The 16,016-nt window shown below is 37.4% G+C and overlaps 2 protein-coding genes across 23 annotated transcripts in view; one reads left to right on the top strand and one right to left on the bottom strand.

Annotated features, from left to right (window-relative positions):
* The window catches only part of phldb1b (pleckstrin homology-like domain, family B, member 1b), a 140,248-nt gene extending 137,635 nt beyond the window's left edge, over positions 1–2,613 (top strand). For all 18 annotated transcript variants that reach the window (XM_088078519.1, XM_088078520.1, XM_088078524.1 and 15 more), the window contains one exon: positions 9–2,613. In XM_088078519.1, coding sequence (XP_087934645.1) covers positions 9–149 — 141 coding nt within the window. In that variant the 3' untranslated portion in view covers positions 150–2,613. The remainder of the gene's footprint in view (positions 1–8) is intronic.
* Positions 2,614–4,867: 2,254 nt separating this feature from the next.
* a2m1 (alpha-2-macroglobulin 1) overlaps positions 4,868–16,016 on the bottom strand; it is a 60,009-nt gene continuing 48,860 nt past the window's right edge. For all 5 annotated transcript variants that reach the window (XM_088078513.1, XM_088078514.1, XM_042486317.2 and 2 more), the window contains exons 32-36: positions 7,839–7,929; positions 7,574–7,642; positions 7,023–7,128; positions 6,880–6,921; positions 4,868–5,605 (exon numbers count right to left, since the gene is read on the bottom strand). In XM_088078513.1, coding sequence (XP_087934639.1) covers positions 5,583–5,605; positions 6,880–6,921; positions 7,023–7,128; positions 7,574–7,642; positions 7,839–7,929 — 331 coding nt within the window. In that variant the 3' untranslated portion in view covers positions 4,868–5,582. The remainder of the gene's footprint in view (positions 5,606–6,879; positions 6,922–7,022; positions 7,129–7,573; positions 7,643–7,838; positions 7,930–16,016) is intronic.

Here is a 16,016-nt window from a genome sequence, read left to right as displayed (position 1 = left end):
TCTTCCAGAGCCCGAACCCCTCCCTGACCTTCTGCGTAAAGACCCACGACCGGCTGTACTACATGGTGGCCCCGGCAGCAGAGGCCATGAGGATCTGGATGGACGTGATCGTCACGGGAGCGGAGGGATACACACAGTTCATGAACTGAGAGACGCGGCACAGAGAGCACAGGTGACGAGCAGATCGTTTCGGCAGGGACTCTCCCATCACTGACTCTACAGGTCCTTCCTGTTTCCAGTCCGCAGCGGACACAACGCCTTGTTTGTTACGTTTCATTTCTAATCTCACACTTTGATTTTACTATGTAGACGTTTTCACCTCCACATTTTCTACGTGATTCAGTTTGGATTGAAAAAGGGAGCCCTCGGACACACAAACACACACACACACACACCTGTATATAAACCAAAATGTATACCCGTCAAAGACTTTAAAAAAGCCTTTCTATATTGCCAAATGGAGATCTTATAGTTACTGTTTGTTGAACCTTTTGTATTATTTGTTTCCTTCCTTTTTTTTTTTTTACGTATAGAGAAAATTGCCAAATGACATAATGCCAATGTTTTATTTGAGTGTTCCATCGTGATTATGCTCAGTTTAGACAGAAAGAGTATAAAAGATTCAATTTTAAGGGTTAATTAATTAAGAAATGTATTTGAAAGTATCTTTTTCAAAATGTATGAATTATATGGGAAATAACTGAAATCAGTCAGCGGGGACGAGACATGATCTGTAACACGGTAAAACATTGCATCCTCTGCAGGTCGCTTCACCTCAGTGCTGCTCCAATAAACTAAAGACTAAATCACGAGCATCATAAATCACGAGCATCATAAATCACGAGCATCATAAATCACGTGCAGCGTCCACAGCGCAGAAAAGTGTCCACAGCTACATCCTCCTCACATTATTTCACGCAGGCTTACCAAAGTAACTGTAGGTATTTTGTTTGTTACAGCTCAGGAGTTCACTCTGCAGTTCTCACTGTGGTTCAACCAATACGGGCTTTCAAAAGCCGGTTCTGGCGTTTAATATATTTAAATATCACAAAAAGCGCCAGAAAACACCGAATAATGAAACACTGAAAGGATGGGCACGTGAGTTTGACATCCTGGAACAAGTGATAAATGAAGTGTAATTCTACAAATGTCAAACTTTTCCTTAAACAGAATCGTTTGACACTTTACTCTCAAGATTTGCAAAGTTTTTTTTGCAAAAGAAAAGATTGGTACCACTCTCATGTCTGTATGCTAAATATGAAGCTGGAGCCAGGAGGAGACAGTTAGCTTAGCTTAGCATAAAGACTAAAAGCAGGGGGGAACTGCTAGCCTCTAAAGATTTCCAATGAAAATGTTACATCTCATTTATTTCATTAAATTTTATTTATTAATAAAAAAAAAAAGTAAAAAGTACAGTTTTGTTGTTTAGCAGGTTGGTGTGTGCTGATATTTCCAACCGTAATGCCAAATTAAGCTAACACGTTTTAGCGGCATTCTCTTCGCTCTAGCCGCTTTCTTGCCAAGAGTTAGATGAAAAGATTGATACCATTTTTAATATCTATATGCCAAATAAAAAGCCACAGCTAGCAGCTCATTAGCTTAGCTTAGCGTAGCTTAGGGTGAAAAAGGTCTGTTGTATCTTGCTAGTATAATTGGTAAGCTAGTTAACTGTGACTGTATATAAAGATGGACGACACGTCTCCAATTCCTCCAACTGCTCAAAAATGAAGCCAAAAATCCCTGGTTATACTGATGTAATTTGGAGCCGCAGTCGTGATCGGTGGGCGGAGCCACGTCGTTGCACCATATCTACCCCTGACTCAAACGCAAGTCAATCGCAACAGTCAGTCATGATGATCAAACCCCATTTAGTAATTGATTTAGTGATTAAAATAAAACTTAGAGAACTACCCAAAATGACAGAAACCATCTTTACCAAAAGTTTATTTGACGTGTACTCTGAATTTATTAGTTTGGTCCGTGTCCCCTTTGCTAACATGGTCGGGCAAGTTTCTGAGCTATACTGCAGCCAGCCACCAGGGGGCGATCGAGACGTTTTGGCTTCACTTTTGGAGAGCTGTCATGTCCACCGTCTTTTTATTGTCTGGGTACTTTTTGACAGGCTAACGTCTTCTTCCCTGGCGTCTAGTCTTTATGCTAAGCTAAGCTCCTTGTCCAAGCTTCATATTTACCATATAGATGTGAATAAGTGTTTTCCCCAAATCCAACAAATTTTTCAAAGAAAAACTTCCTTCATTAATCACTTTTTTGACCGCTTCGGAACAGGATTTTTGCCTTTTGTTTGGTCGGTGGTTTCAATCGGATCGGCTCAGACGTCGACTCCCAAAAAGCCCCGTATATTGGTCTAACCACAGTTGCGGCATTCTCAGTGTACTTGTGAATATGTCGAACATATCTCACTGTGTCTGTATGCCAACTCGAGGTGTCCATGTGTGCACACGTAAAAAAAACAAAAAAAAAAAACAAGAAGCTCATCTCTCTTTGCCAAGTAGCCTTTAGCTAACTTGATGATGCAGCTACACCGCTGGGAAGCAGCCATCATCACTGCCAGCCTAAAGCAGCAACCACTGGAGAGCGCCACAGAGACCACACCCACACAGGACCGCACGGGATCAACAATACGGACTAATGCAATTCTGAACTGTGCCTTGACTAAGTGTTGTCACTGATGCCGTGTTCGAGTCCAGCGCAGCCTCGCTGGAGGGCTGCAATTGTATGAATGCATCGTAATTAGTCTTACTGCGGTATTTGGACAGATTTCGTGGGGACGTCTGCCTGTAGTGTCATTTCAGGCAGAGAAACTGAAGGCCCTGTGCACAGTGGGGATCAAAATATCCTTACATCCTTTACATCCTTTTATGTCATTTATGGTATTTCTGCTAGTTTTTCAATTTACCGATCATGTGGAGAACACTGCAGCCTGTGAGAACAATTTTATAATGTCTTTGGATGTGAAGACGAGCTTCGGTTGTGGGGAAATAACACGGATGATGTCGTTATTGAGGAGAGTACATGTGAAAGATGAAAGACTTTGAGACTACACGTCATTAAATCTGCATCAAGATGACGTTAGCATGAGCTTTGGATAACATAGGATTTCGGTTATGTAGCAATACAACTTAAAACCAACAAAATATCAACGTTATCAGTATTCTGTCAAATCGACGTTGGCATTAGATGATTTCGTGACATTGAATTTTGGTCACCTGACATCACAACCTAAATTCAACCAAAAATCACTATTCTACAAAGTTGGTGGCCAGTTTGGAAGGAAGTCAAAGTCAATGTGTTTTGACCGATGCTGCTTTAATTTTTCAATTTGTATCCTCCAAGACCCGTTAACTTACAATACTAAATTAATGGAGTGCTACTTAAAAAAATCAATCAAAAGTTCAGGAAATACTAATTTATTTCAAAACATCTAAAATCTGCTGTGTGCAAAAGGAATTTGAACCCGGAAAAATGTACGTAATATTTTGTACATTCAGAGGTGAAGCGTTGACGCGTCACAACTTAGCTTGCTGACTTTTTATTTTTCTCCTCAGCTGCAGTTTGTGATTCACGGGGTGGATAATTGATCTGTCGATCCGTTCGCAGCCGATCAGGTCGATGGATGAACGCAAACGTTTAGACGCAGCAGAATCAACAGTTAAGTTTCACTTTTACTGCACTTGATATTCTGCTGCTCCACCTGTACCCAGAATACACTCTGTTCTCCGAGAGTGTTGTGCAGCCGAACAGTATTTCAGCAGCACTCCGAATAAAACGACCAGCTCAAAAAAATGTAAATCTATTCGTGGCAGCGGATGTTTTAATAATCGCTCCTTTTAAATATTAACCAATCAGAAAAGATTTGATTTTAGATACTCAAGCATCACATCAGATTATACTGTATATTGTAAATTTTCCACAATTATTAAGTCTTATTAGTAATTATTTATTGCAGTTGTTTGCTTTTAAACTAAAATCTGTTAACTTTTAATTTGAAACCACATCACGGCAATAGTTGGCATCGTCCCCTCACACCAAAAAGGTTTTGTGTTCGGACCCACTGGCTGGTTTTGACTGCTTCTGTTTAGTTTGCATGTTGTCTCCAGGTTTTCTCCACCGTCTTCTCACAGTCCAAAGACGTGCAGGTTCACCGTTGACCTTAAATTACCCGTAGGTGTAAACGTGAGCTCCAGCCCCGTGAGCAGTTAGAGAAAGTTGATGGATAAATTCCAACATTTGCTTAACGTCATAAAAACTCGCCTCCCTGCTTTGAATCCCCACTGTGCGCTGACGCCTGCGTTGCACGATGGCGGATGAGTTAATTTCATATCTCGAGCTTTAACAGACTGTAACGACCGGGCTCGCCTTGTGTCTTTGTCGTCACGTGTTGCTCATCAGTTAGTGAGTCTATGGATCGGCCGTGAGCACGACGGCGTGTAGTTAACAGATGCTGTTTTGTAGAAGCAGAGGACAAACTACTCTGTGATTTTCGGAGCATGTGGAACTCGTTTCATGTGTTGGTACAGTAATGATAATTTATGGTTGTTGTGCCTGAGATAGTGACACGTTTACTTCGAGTTAAAAAAAAAAAAAAAGACGACTAGTGAAAAGACCTTAATATATTCTGTCCCCCTTGCCTTTACTTTCCTTGCACAGTTAAAACTTGTGCAAACCAAACTATTCAACACTGGCAAGGCTGTTAAATCATGTCTGTTGATAGTAGCTGGTATATAAATTACTGTTGTTATCTATGTTGAAAAGAAAGGAAAACTAAATATACTGTAAAGAGGATGCCTGAATGAAAAAAAAAATCTTACTATTGATATGAAACAGTATTGTATGAAAAGAAATACAATTTTTACTTATTTTTGTCATTTTAGAAATTTTATTGTCTGTCAGTTACATTTCAAAATTGTATGGTAGTGATGTATCAATCTACCTTTTTTTTTTTTTTACTGGTACAGCAGAACACACACCACACAAACACACAATAACTCACCAAGCACTCATGAGACTGTACTTTTGTTTTTCTAGAAAGTAGATCCTGTTTCTCACACACACACACATGCACACACACACTCACAATCAGTACTCGGACCATACTGTGTTATTGGTACCCTGTATGTCTCATGCGTTATTTTCACGTATGAATAATATGGATTTTGTCGAATCTATTAAAAACAGAACTATTACAGAACATCGGCTGCTGGTCTTGAACTCGGTGGGTTATAATGTGAAGGTTCCAGTGTTGAGGCGAGAGGCTGCAGAAACTACGGTATGGGTTGTCGCGCTGACTAATTATCGCTTTGTAATAATTTGGCGGACAAGTACGAGCCTAGCATAAAACAGCAAGTAGAGCAACAACAATTTAAAAAGAAAAGAAAACACATTTGTTCCTAAAAAGTTGAATTCGCTCACAATTAAACACAGCGAAAACGTTTAAAAGGAGTTTTTAAAAAAAAAAATTATACAGAATAGGTCTAAGAAAAAAATAAACATCTAGAAGTTTTATCTCTGATACAGTGATTCTTCCAACCGAAAGAAGTCCTGGCGGGGCTTTCTGAAGGATTTTACAGCTGGTTCAAGACGTCACCTGGAAGAAAAAAACGCTCAGTTATCACCTGTTGTTGTTTGTTTACCTGTATCGGTTTGAGTTGTTGAGTGTTTGAGATATTTGCCGTAGAGACGTCTGCCTTCTTTCCTATTCAATGGAACTAGGTGACACTCAGCTTGTAGCGTTCAAGGCGGCAAAAAACACGTTTGAAAAAACTCACTTCAGATTATGGAAAGATCTTGTTGTGAGCAGGTTCATGTAGGAACTATTTTCTTTCTACCGAACTACACCCTCCAACCGTATCACCATGCAGAAGGAAGAGTGCATCTACTGCTAGCTCACTTAGCGCCACCCAGCTAGCTAACGTTACAACTCAGCCAATCAGGACGCCATTAATGTTTACATCTCATGCTGTCACCAGCTCAAGCCTCTTGTCCATGAGTAGATGCACACATCCTTCTGCGCAGTGATACTGTTGGTGGGTGTACTGAGGTAGAAGAAAGTAGTTCCTACATGAAAGTGCTCACAACAAGGTCTGTGATTTCTGGAAGGAGACGTTGCTGTTGAGATGTTGAGATGACGCTCAGCTCAGTTAACTATTTCCTTTCCACTAAACTATACCAATGCTAACACAGCTCAGAAGGAAGTGTGCATCTACTGCTAGCTCACATAGCAGCACTAAGCTAGCCAACATTACAGTTCAGCTGAGGAAGATGTCAGTAATTTCTCACTGTCACAAGCTCGTCTGTGAGTAGATGCACACTTCCTTCTGTATCAAATGTGGCATGATAGAAAAACTAACTCAATAACCACAGAGCTCGTCAAAGGCTAAGCTACAGTTTGCGTCAAATTATTCGTGCTAATATGAGCGCTGGGGTGTTTTTTGGATTATTTAGAAACTAGCAAACATTCACCCTCAACAAATGCGCTAACTAACCATCCGGGGAAGGCTGCTAACGGCTAACTTAGCAAAGAGCTGCATGCTCTGAACGAGAGTTTGTTTCTAAAATAAAAAAACCTCTTAAATTGCAAACATAACAGCTTACAGAAACCACACGTATTTTGAGAACTCTATTGTTTCGCTTGCTTATCTCTCAGCCATCTCTGTTTCATTTTGTCCTTCGTTTCTGATTCTCTGTAACATCAGAAGAATCTCAACTAGAACGCTGACAGGTTTTTGTAAAACGGTTTGCATGCAGTTCTCGGTCAAATTGAAAACTCTCAAATAAGCGAATGGTCCGAATTTCACAACTTGACATCACTGACTCGCTTCGCCCGTTGGGTTTGAACACGCTATTAAAAATGCTACTTACTCTCTGCACAGGGGGAGGTGTACTCAGTGACCGCCTCGTCGCCTGAAAACAGCAACACGTCAGATTTATAGCAGCAGCGTGTGACAGTGAAATGTATAAAAATTGAACATTGCACACATTAAGAAAAAGAGGGAAGCTCTTACTTGTCTGGTAATAATCGTAGACTTTGACCACAGCTGGTTTCAGGTTCCTGACGGGCTGATCCTCCTCTAGTGTCACACTGTGGATCTTCGTCTCATCCTTCTTCAGCTGCAAACGCAAACGGGCCGATAGTTAAATCTTTCCACTATCAATATTTTCCTATGAAAATATTTTTGTCAAAATCCGACACAAAGCTTTGTTCAAAGTGGAAACTTTCAACATGTACAGCAATTTCCCTGCAAATTATTAGTATATTTTTTACAAAGTTCAGTGAAAATTGAAATGTAAAAAATGAATGCATGTATTGCAGACTTCCCTCCCTGGTGTTGGATGAGAGTAAAACTTTTTCCATTAAATAATTTTATCGGTAAACATTGAAATAAAATACACATGCAGATAATCGTCGAAATGCCAAATATCGGCCCCGATAATCGTCCATGCTGAAACTCTGTCGACCCCTGAGGCACACAGTAGACGGACTGTACTGATGTGTATTAAGTGTTGATGAAACTTTTTTTTAAACACACACAGTCATCCTGTGGATGCGTCTTACCCCGTCTAAGTAGATGTTGATGTATCCTTCCTCCACGTCCACTCGCTTCACTGAACGGTCGCTTTTCAGCTGCCAAAGCAAAGCGCGCACACGGCCATGAGTACACAAAAACACAGAAAATATACTGCACAGTAGAAGAAATCAGGTTCAACAGGAAAGTCTGACACGATTAGCACGAGCAACATGGAATAAAAGTCCTGATCATCCAGGACACGAGTCCAGCAGGTGACAGTTGAACAGTAATTTTAGCTTTTTAAGAACTGACCAGCGTCAGCGAGCTTTTATCCAGAATGTATCCAGACAGCAGCTTGATGTTGATGATGACCATGTTTGTTTCCTCTCTCCTGCCCTGGTACCTGCAAAAACAAACAAACAAACAAACAAACAAACAGATCATGTTCTGCAGCTTCACCGCATCTGATGTGGTTTCAGTTTTCAAGACATACCACGATATGATTTTTTTGTATTCAAGACACTGTAAGATAATGCTATACAATATTTATTTTTATTTATTTATTTATTTGCATTTTTAAGACACAAAAAACTGATTTTTTTTAGTATTTTTAAGTGATATACAATATTTTCTTTTCTTCAAGTTTTTTATTTTTATTTTTAAGCTTAAGATTCTATTTTTTATACAGATTTTTTTTTTTTTTTTAAGGACAATGGATTTTCACTTATACTGTAGGGATTTTAAGGATTTTAAAAATAACAGTCATAACTCCTTCAAAATAATTATATTCTAAAAAGTTCAGTAAAAATATAAATCTGAGCTAATTAACTGAATTTTATACTCAATTTTTTAAATTTAAAATCCTGAAAAAAAACCTGACTTGCCCCAAACCAAGATTGTTTAATTGTAACCTATCAATGTAACAAAAAACATCGAATTTTGACATGTCAAAAAACAGCTGACAACCGCAAAAAATAGCATGCCAAGACACGGCAGAGTATAAAATGTTAGGATAAAAGTAGTAAAAAAAACGGCCAAAAATACCTTAATATAGCATATCGAAAATGACTGAAAATGCCATACTACAGTAAGGCGAAAAACGTCAAACAATGAAATCCCAAAAACAACTAAAAACTGCATGAAACAGAGACACGCCATAGCACAGAATAGTGCAAAAACATCCCAAAACGCCATAATTTAGCATATCAAAAAAAAAAAAAACGATTGAAAATGCCACACTAGTATGGCGTCCAAAAAAACAGCTTGCTCATGAGCTGTTTTAACGTGTGTACTGTTTGAGCAATCGCTGACAGGAAACCACGTGCGGAGGCGTGGAAATCCCGAGCAGCAGGAGAAGGAAGCTTCGACCCGAACACGACGCCCAAAGCAGGAGGAGAAAGTTTCGAACACGCCATCCCACGGCCGGCCAATGAGAAGAGAGTGACGCTGCGACAGACCTCCAGACAAACAGCAACAGATCGCCGTGTGTGCTTTTTGGGGCTTTTTGTGCTGTTGGCTCGCTGTGAACGAGTGACGTAACCTTAGTTTGGATTTACGCTTTTGACATCTTTCAATAAAGCCTGCCTCGAGCAGTTTGAACCTTTTTCTACCATCATGGTGTGTTTGCATTTCATCCATCTCAGAGTCTGGTGATTGGCTATGTGCAAAACACGTCCAAAAAACAGCTTAAACCACATAAAATAGCGTGCCGAGACACGCCATGGTATTGAAAGATGCAAAAACAGACAAAAATGCCAAATTAAAGTGTGTCGAAAAATTACCCAAAAAACAATGTGACGAAAAAAGTGTCATAAAATGACATGCTTTTGTGGTCATTTGGTGTTTTTTTGGCCATTTTTGTACATTTAAATGCAATGGTGTGTCTCAGCACACTATTTTATGCTGTTTTGAGGTGTTTTAAGCTGTTTTTAGGACATGTCATTTTTCTCCATTTTTGCCATACTATAGCCTTGCTATTTTGGTCATTTTTTGGACGTCCTACATAATGGTGTTTTTGGTCATTTTTGCATATTTAAATGCTATGGCATGTCTCAGCACGCCACTTAACGCTGTTTTGAGGTGATTTAAGCTGTTTTTGGGACATGTCATTTTTTGCCATTTTGCCATTTTTGCCATACTATAGCCTTGCTATTTTGGTCATTTTTTGGACGTTGTATATTATGGTGTTTTTGGCTATTTTTGCATATTTAAATGCTATGGCAAGTCTTAGAACACTATTTTATGCTGTTTTGAGGTGTTTTAAGCTGTTTTTAGGACATGTCATTTTTCTCCATTTTTGCCATTTTTGCCATACTATAGCCTTGCTATTTTGGTCATTTTTTGGACGTTGTAACTTATGGTGTTTTTGGCCATTTTTGCATATTTAAATGCTATGGCGTGTCTCAGCACGCCACTTAACGCTGTTTTGAGGTGATTTAAGCTGTTTTTGGGACATGTCATTTTTTGCCATTTTGCCATTTTTGCCATACTATAGCCTTGCTATTTTGGTCATTTTTTGGATGTTCTACATAATGGTGTTTTTGGTCATTTTTGCATATTTAAATGCTATGGTGTGTCTTAGCACGCTATTTTATGCTGTTTTGAGGTGTTTTAAGCTGTTTTTGGGACATGTCATTTTTTGCCATTTTGCCATTTTGCCATACTATAGCCTTGCTATTTTGGTCATTTTTGGACGTTGTATATTATGGTGTTTTTGATCATTTTGCATATTTAAATACTATGGCATGTCTCAGCACGCTATTTTATGCTGTTTTGAGGTGTTTTAAGCTGTTTTTGGGACATGTCATTTTTTGCCATTTTGCCATTTTTGCCATACTATAGCCTTGCTATCTTGGTCATTTTTTGGATGTTCTACATAATGGTGTTTTTGGTCATTTTTGCATAGTTAAATGCTATGGCGTGTCTTAGCACGCTTTTTTATGCTGTTTTGAGGTGTTTTAAGCTGTTTTTGGGACATGTCATTTTTTGCCATTTTGCCATTTTTGCCATACTATAGCCTTGCTATTTTGGTCATTTTTTGGATGTTGTATATTATGGTGTTTTGGGCCATTTTTGCACATTTAAATGCTATGGCGTGTCTCAGCACTCTATTTTATGCTGTTTTGATGTGTTTTAAGCTGTTTTTAGGACATGTCATTTTTCTCCATTTTTGCCATTTTTGCCATACTATAGCCTTGCTTTTTTGGTCATTTTTTGGACGTTGTATATTATGGTGTTTTTGATCATTTTTGCATATTTAAATACTATGGCATGTCTCAGCACGCCACTTAAAGTTGTTTTGAGGTGATTTAAGCTGTTTTTGGGACATGTCATTTTTGCCATTTTGCCATTTTTGCCATACTATAGCCTTGCTATTTTGGTCATTTTTGGACGTTGTATATTATGGTGTTTTTGGCTATTTTTGCATATTTAAATGCTATGGCAAGTCTTAGAACACTATTTTATGCTGTTTTGAGGTGTTTTAAGCTGTTTTTAGGACATGTTGTTTTTCTCCATTTTTGCCATTTTTGCCATACTATAGCCTTGCTATTTTGGTCATTTTTTGGACGTTGTAACTTATGGTGTTTTTGGCCATTTTTGCATATTTAAATGCTATGGCGTGTCTCATACGCTATTTAATACTGTTTTGAGGTGTTTTAAGCTGTTTTTGGGACATGTCATTTTTTGCCATTTTTGCCATACTATAGCCTTGCTATTTTGGTCATTTTTTGGACGTTGTATATTATGGTGTTTTGGGCCATTTTTGCACATTTAAATGCTATGGCGTGTCTCAGCACTCTATTTTATGCTGTTTTGAGGTGTTTTAAGTTGTTTTTGGGAAATGCCATTTTTTGCCATTTTGCCATTTTTGCCATACTATAGCCTTGCTATTTTGGTCATTTTTTGGACATTGTAAATTATGGTGTTTTTGGCCATTTTTGCATAATTAAATGCTATGGCGTGTCTCAGCACGCCACTTAACGCTGTTTTGAGGTGTTTTAAGGTGTTTTTGGGACATGTCATTTTTTGCCATTTTGCCATACTATAGCCTTGCTTTTTTGGTCATTTTTTGGATGTTCTACATAATGGTGTTATTGGCCATTTTTGCATATTTAAATGCTATGGCGTGTCTCAGCATGCCACTTAATGCTGTTTTGAGGTGATTTAAGCTGTTTTTGGGACATCTCATTTTTTGCCATTTTGCCATTTTTGCCATACTATAGCCTTGCTATTTTGATCATTTTTTGGACGTTGTATATTATGGTGTTTTTTGCCATTTTTGCACATTTAAATGCGATGGCGTGTCTCAGCACGCTATTTAATGCTGTTTTGATGTGTTTTAAGATGTTTTTGGGACATGTCATTTTTTGCCATTTTGCCATTTTTGCCATACTATAGCCTTGCTATTTTGGTCATTTTTTGGACATTGTATATTATGGTGTTTTTGGCCATTTTTGCACATTTAAATGCAATGGCGTGTCTTAGCACGCTATTTAATGCTGTTTTGAGGTGTTTTAAGATGTTTTTGGGACATGTCATTTTTGCCATTTTGCCATTTTTGCCATACTATAGCCTTGCTATTTTGGTCATTTTTTGGACGTCCTACATAATGGTGTTTTTGGCCATTTTTACATATTTAAATGCTATGGCGTGTCTTAGCACGCTATTTTATGCTGTTTTGATGTGTTTTAAACTGTTTTTGGGACATGTCATTTTTTGCCATTTTGTTATTTTTGCCATACTATAGCCTTGCTATTTTTGTCATTTTTTGGACGTTGTAAATTATGGTGTTTTTGGCCATTTTTGCATATTTAAATGCTATGGTGTGTCTCAGAACGCCACTTAACGCTGTTTTGAGGTGATTTAAGATGTTTTTGGGACATGTCATTTTTTGCCATTTTGCCATTTTTGCCATACTATAGCCTTGCTATTTTGGTCATTTTTTGGATGTTCTACATAATGGTGTTTTTGGTCATTTTTGCACATTTAAATGCTATGGCATGTCTTAGCACGCTATTTTTTGCTGTTTTGAGGTGTTTTAAGCTGTTTTTGGGACATGTCATTTTTGCCATTTTGCCATTTTTGCCATACTATAGCCTTGCTATTTTGGTCATTTTTTGGACATTGTATATTATGGTGTTTTTGGTCATTTTTGCACATTAAAATGCTATGGCATGTCTTAGCACTCTATTTTATGCTGTTTTGAGGTGATTTAAGCTGTTTTTGGGACATGTCATTTTTTGCCATTTTGACATTTTTGCCATACTATAGCCTTGCTATTTTGGTCATTTTTTGGACGTTGTATATTATGGTGTTTTTGGCTATTTTTGCATATTTAAATGCTATGGCAAGTCTTAGAACACTATTTTATGCTGTTTTGAGGTGTTTTAAGCTGTTTTTGGGACATGTCATTTTTGCTATTTTCGCCGTTTTTGCCATACTATAGCCTTGCTTTTGTTGACATTTTTTTGGAGATTGTATATTATGGTGTTTTTGGCCATTTTTGCACATTTAAGTGCTATGGCGTGTCTTAGCACGCTATTTAATGCTGTTTTGAGGTGTTTTAAGATGTTTTTGGGACATGTCATTTTTTGCCATTTTGCCATTTTTGCCATACTATAGCCTTGCTATTTTGGTCATTTTTTGGACGTCCTACATAATGGTGTTTTTGGCCATTTTTGTACATTTAAATGCTATGGCGTGTCTTAGCACGCTATTTTATGCTGTTTTGATGTGTTTTAAACTGTTTTTGGGACATGTCATTTTTTGCCATTTTGCCATTTTTGCCATACTATAGCCTTGCTATTTTGGTCATTCTTTGGACGTTGTATATTATGGTGTTTTTGGCTATTTTTGCATATTAAAATGCTATGGCAAGTCTTAGCACGCTGTTTTATGCTGTTTTGAGGTGTTTTAAGCTGTTTTTGGGACATGTCATTTCTTGCCATTTTGACATTTTTGCCATACTATAGCCTTGCTATTTTGATCATTTTTTGGACATTGTATATTATGGTGTTTTTGGCCATTTTTGCACATTTAAGTGCTATGGCGTGTCTTAGCACGCTATTTAATGCTGTTTTGAGGTGTTTTAAGATGTTTTTGGGACATGTCATTTTTTGCCATTTTGCCATTTTTGCCATACTATAGCCTTGCTATTTTGGTCATTTTTTGGACGTCCTACATAATGGTGTTTTTGGCCATTTTTGTACATTTAAATGCTATGGCGTGTCTTAGCACGCTATTTTATGCTGTTTTGATGTGTTTTAAACTGTTTTTGGGACATGTCATTTTTTGCCATTTTGTTATTTTTGCCATACTATAGCCTTGCTATTTTTGTCATTTTTTGGACGTTGTATATTATGGTGTTTTTGATCATTTTTGCATATTTAAATACTATGGCTTGTCTCAGCACGCTATTTTATGCTGTTTTGAGGTGATTTAAGCTGTTTTTGGGACATGTCATTTTTTGCCATTTTGCCATTTTTGCCATACTATAGCCTTGCTATTTTTGTCATTTTTTGGACGTTGTATATTATGGTGTTTTTGGTCATTTTTGCACATTTAAATGCGATGGCGTGTCTCAGCACGCTACTTAACGCTGTTTTGAGGTGTTTTAAGATGTTTTTGGGACATGTCATTTTTTGCCATTTTGCCATTTTTGCCATACTATAGCCTTGCTATTTTGATCATTTTTTGGACGTTGTATATTATGGTGTTTTTTGCCATTTTTGCATAGTTAAATGCTATGGCATGTCTCAGCACGCTATTTTTTGCTGTTTTGAGGTGTTTTAAGCTGTTTTTGGGACATGTCATTTTTTGCCATTTTGCCATTTTTGCCATACTATAGCCTTGCTATTTTTGTCATTTTTTGGACGTTGTATATTATGGTGTTTTTGGTCATTTTTGCACATTTAAATGCGATGGCGTGTCTCAGCACGCTATTTAATGCTGTTTTGATGTGTTTTAAGATGTTTTTGGGACATGTCATTTTTTGCCATTTTGCCATTTTTGCCATACTATAGCCTTGCTATTTTGATCATTTTTTGGACATTGTATATTATGGTGTTTTTGGCCATTTTTGCACATTTAAGTGCTATGGCGTGTCTTAGCACTCTATTTTATGCTGTTTTGAGGTGTTTTAAGCTGTTTTTGGGACATGTCATTTTTTGCCATTTTGCCATTTTTGCCATACTATAGCCTTGCTATTTTGGTCATTTTTTGGACGTTGTATATTATGGTGTTTTTTGTTTTGCATCGTTAAATGCTATGGCATGTCGTTAACACTGTTTTGAGGTGTTTTAAGCTGTTTTTGGGACATCTCATTTTTTGCCATTTTGCCATTTTTGCCATACTATAGCCTTGCTTTTTTGGTCATTCTTTGGACATTGTATATTATGGTGTTTTTGGCCATTTTTGCATATTAAAATGCTATGGCAAGTCTTAGCACGCTGTTTTATGCTGTTTTGAGGTGTTTTAAGCTGTTTTTGGGACATGTCATTTTTTGCCATTTTGCCATTTTTGCCATACTATAGCCTTGCTTTTTTGGTCATTTTTTGGACATTTAATATTATGGTGTTTATTGACATTTCCGCATGTTTAAATGCTATGGTGTGTCTCAGCATGCCACTTAACGCTGTTTTGAGGTGATTTAAGCTGTTGTCAGGACATGTCATTTTTGCCATTTTTTATATACATTAATATTATTTTCTCATGTCATTGAGTTAATTTTTTAATCAACATCAGTCCTAATCAAAAATATGAAATATTGATTCATTTGAATCGTTCATTGATTCAAAAATGGCAAAACTGGAGAAAAATGACATGTCCCAAAAACAGCTTAAAACACCTAAAAACAGTGTTAAGCTGTTGTCAGGACATGTCATTTTTGCCATTTTTTATATACATTAATATTATTTTCTCATGTCATTGAGTTAATGGCAACATCAAAATGACAGTCCTAAATAAAAAATATCAAATATTGATTCATTTGCCATGGTTCATTGACAAAGACTAAAAAAACAAATATAGTAATGGAAAATGGCCCAAAAACAAGGCATATTAAAAATGCAAAAATGGCTTAAAAACATGGCCAAATTTGGTGGAATTAAAATGAGACGTGCCATAGCATTTAAATGTGCAAAATGGCCCAAAACACCATAATATACAGATCAAAAATGACCAAATAGCAAGGCAATATAGTAGCGGCAAAAAATGGCAAAATGGCAAAATGAACATAATCCCAAAAAACATTTAAAACACCTCAAAACAAGGTATAAAGTAGCAAGAGACATTTATAGCGAAAATGTGCAAATGCCAAAAACACCATTATGTAGAACGTCCAAATGACCAAAATAGCAAGGCTATAGTATGGCAAAAATGGCAAAATGGCAAAATGACATGTCCCAAAACAGCAAAACACCTCAAAACAGCATAAAAATAGCGTGCTAAGACACGCCATGCATTTTGATGCAAAATGGCCAAAAAACACCA

Source organism: Plectropomus leopardus, chromosome 6, assembly GCF_026936395.1.
Source record: "Plectropomus leopardus strain MGB_pleo_1.0 chromosome 6, ASM2693639v1, whole genome shotgun sequence".
Classification (NCBI taxonomy): Eukaryota; Metazoa; Chordata; class Actinopteri; order Perciformes; family Serranidae; genus Plectropomus; species Plectropomus leopardus.
Note: the sequence above shows the minus strand (reverse complement) of the source record. Positions and strands in the feature narration are given on the sequence as shown.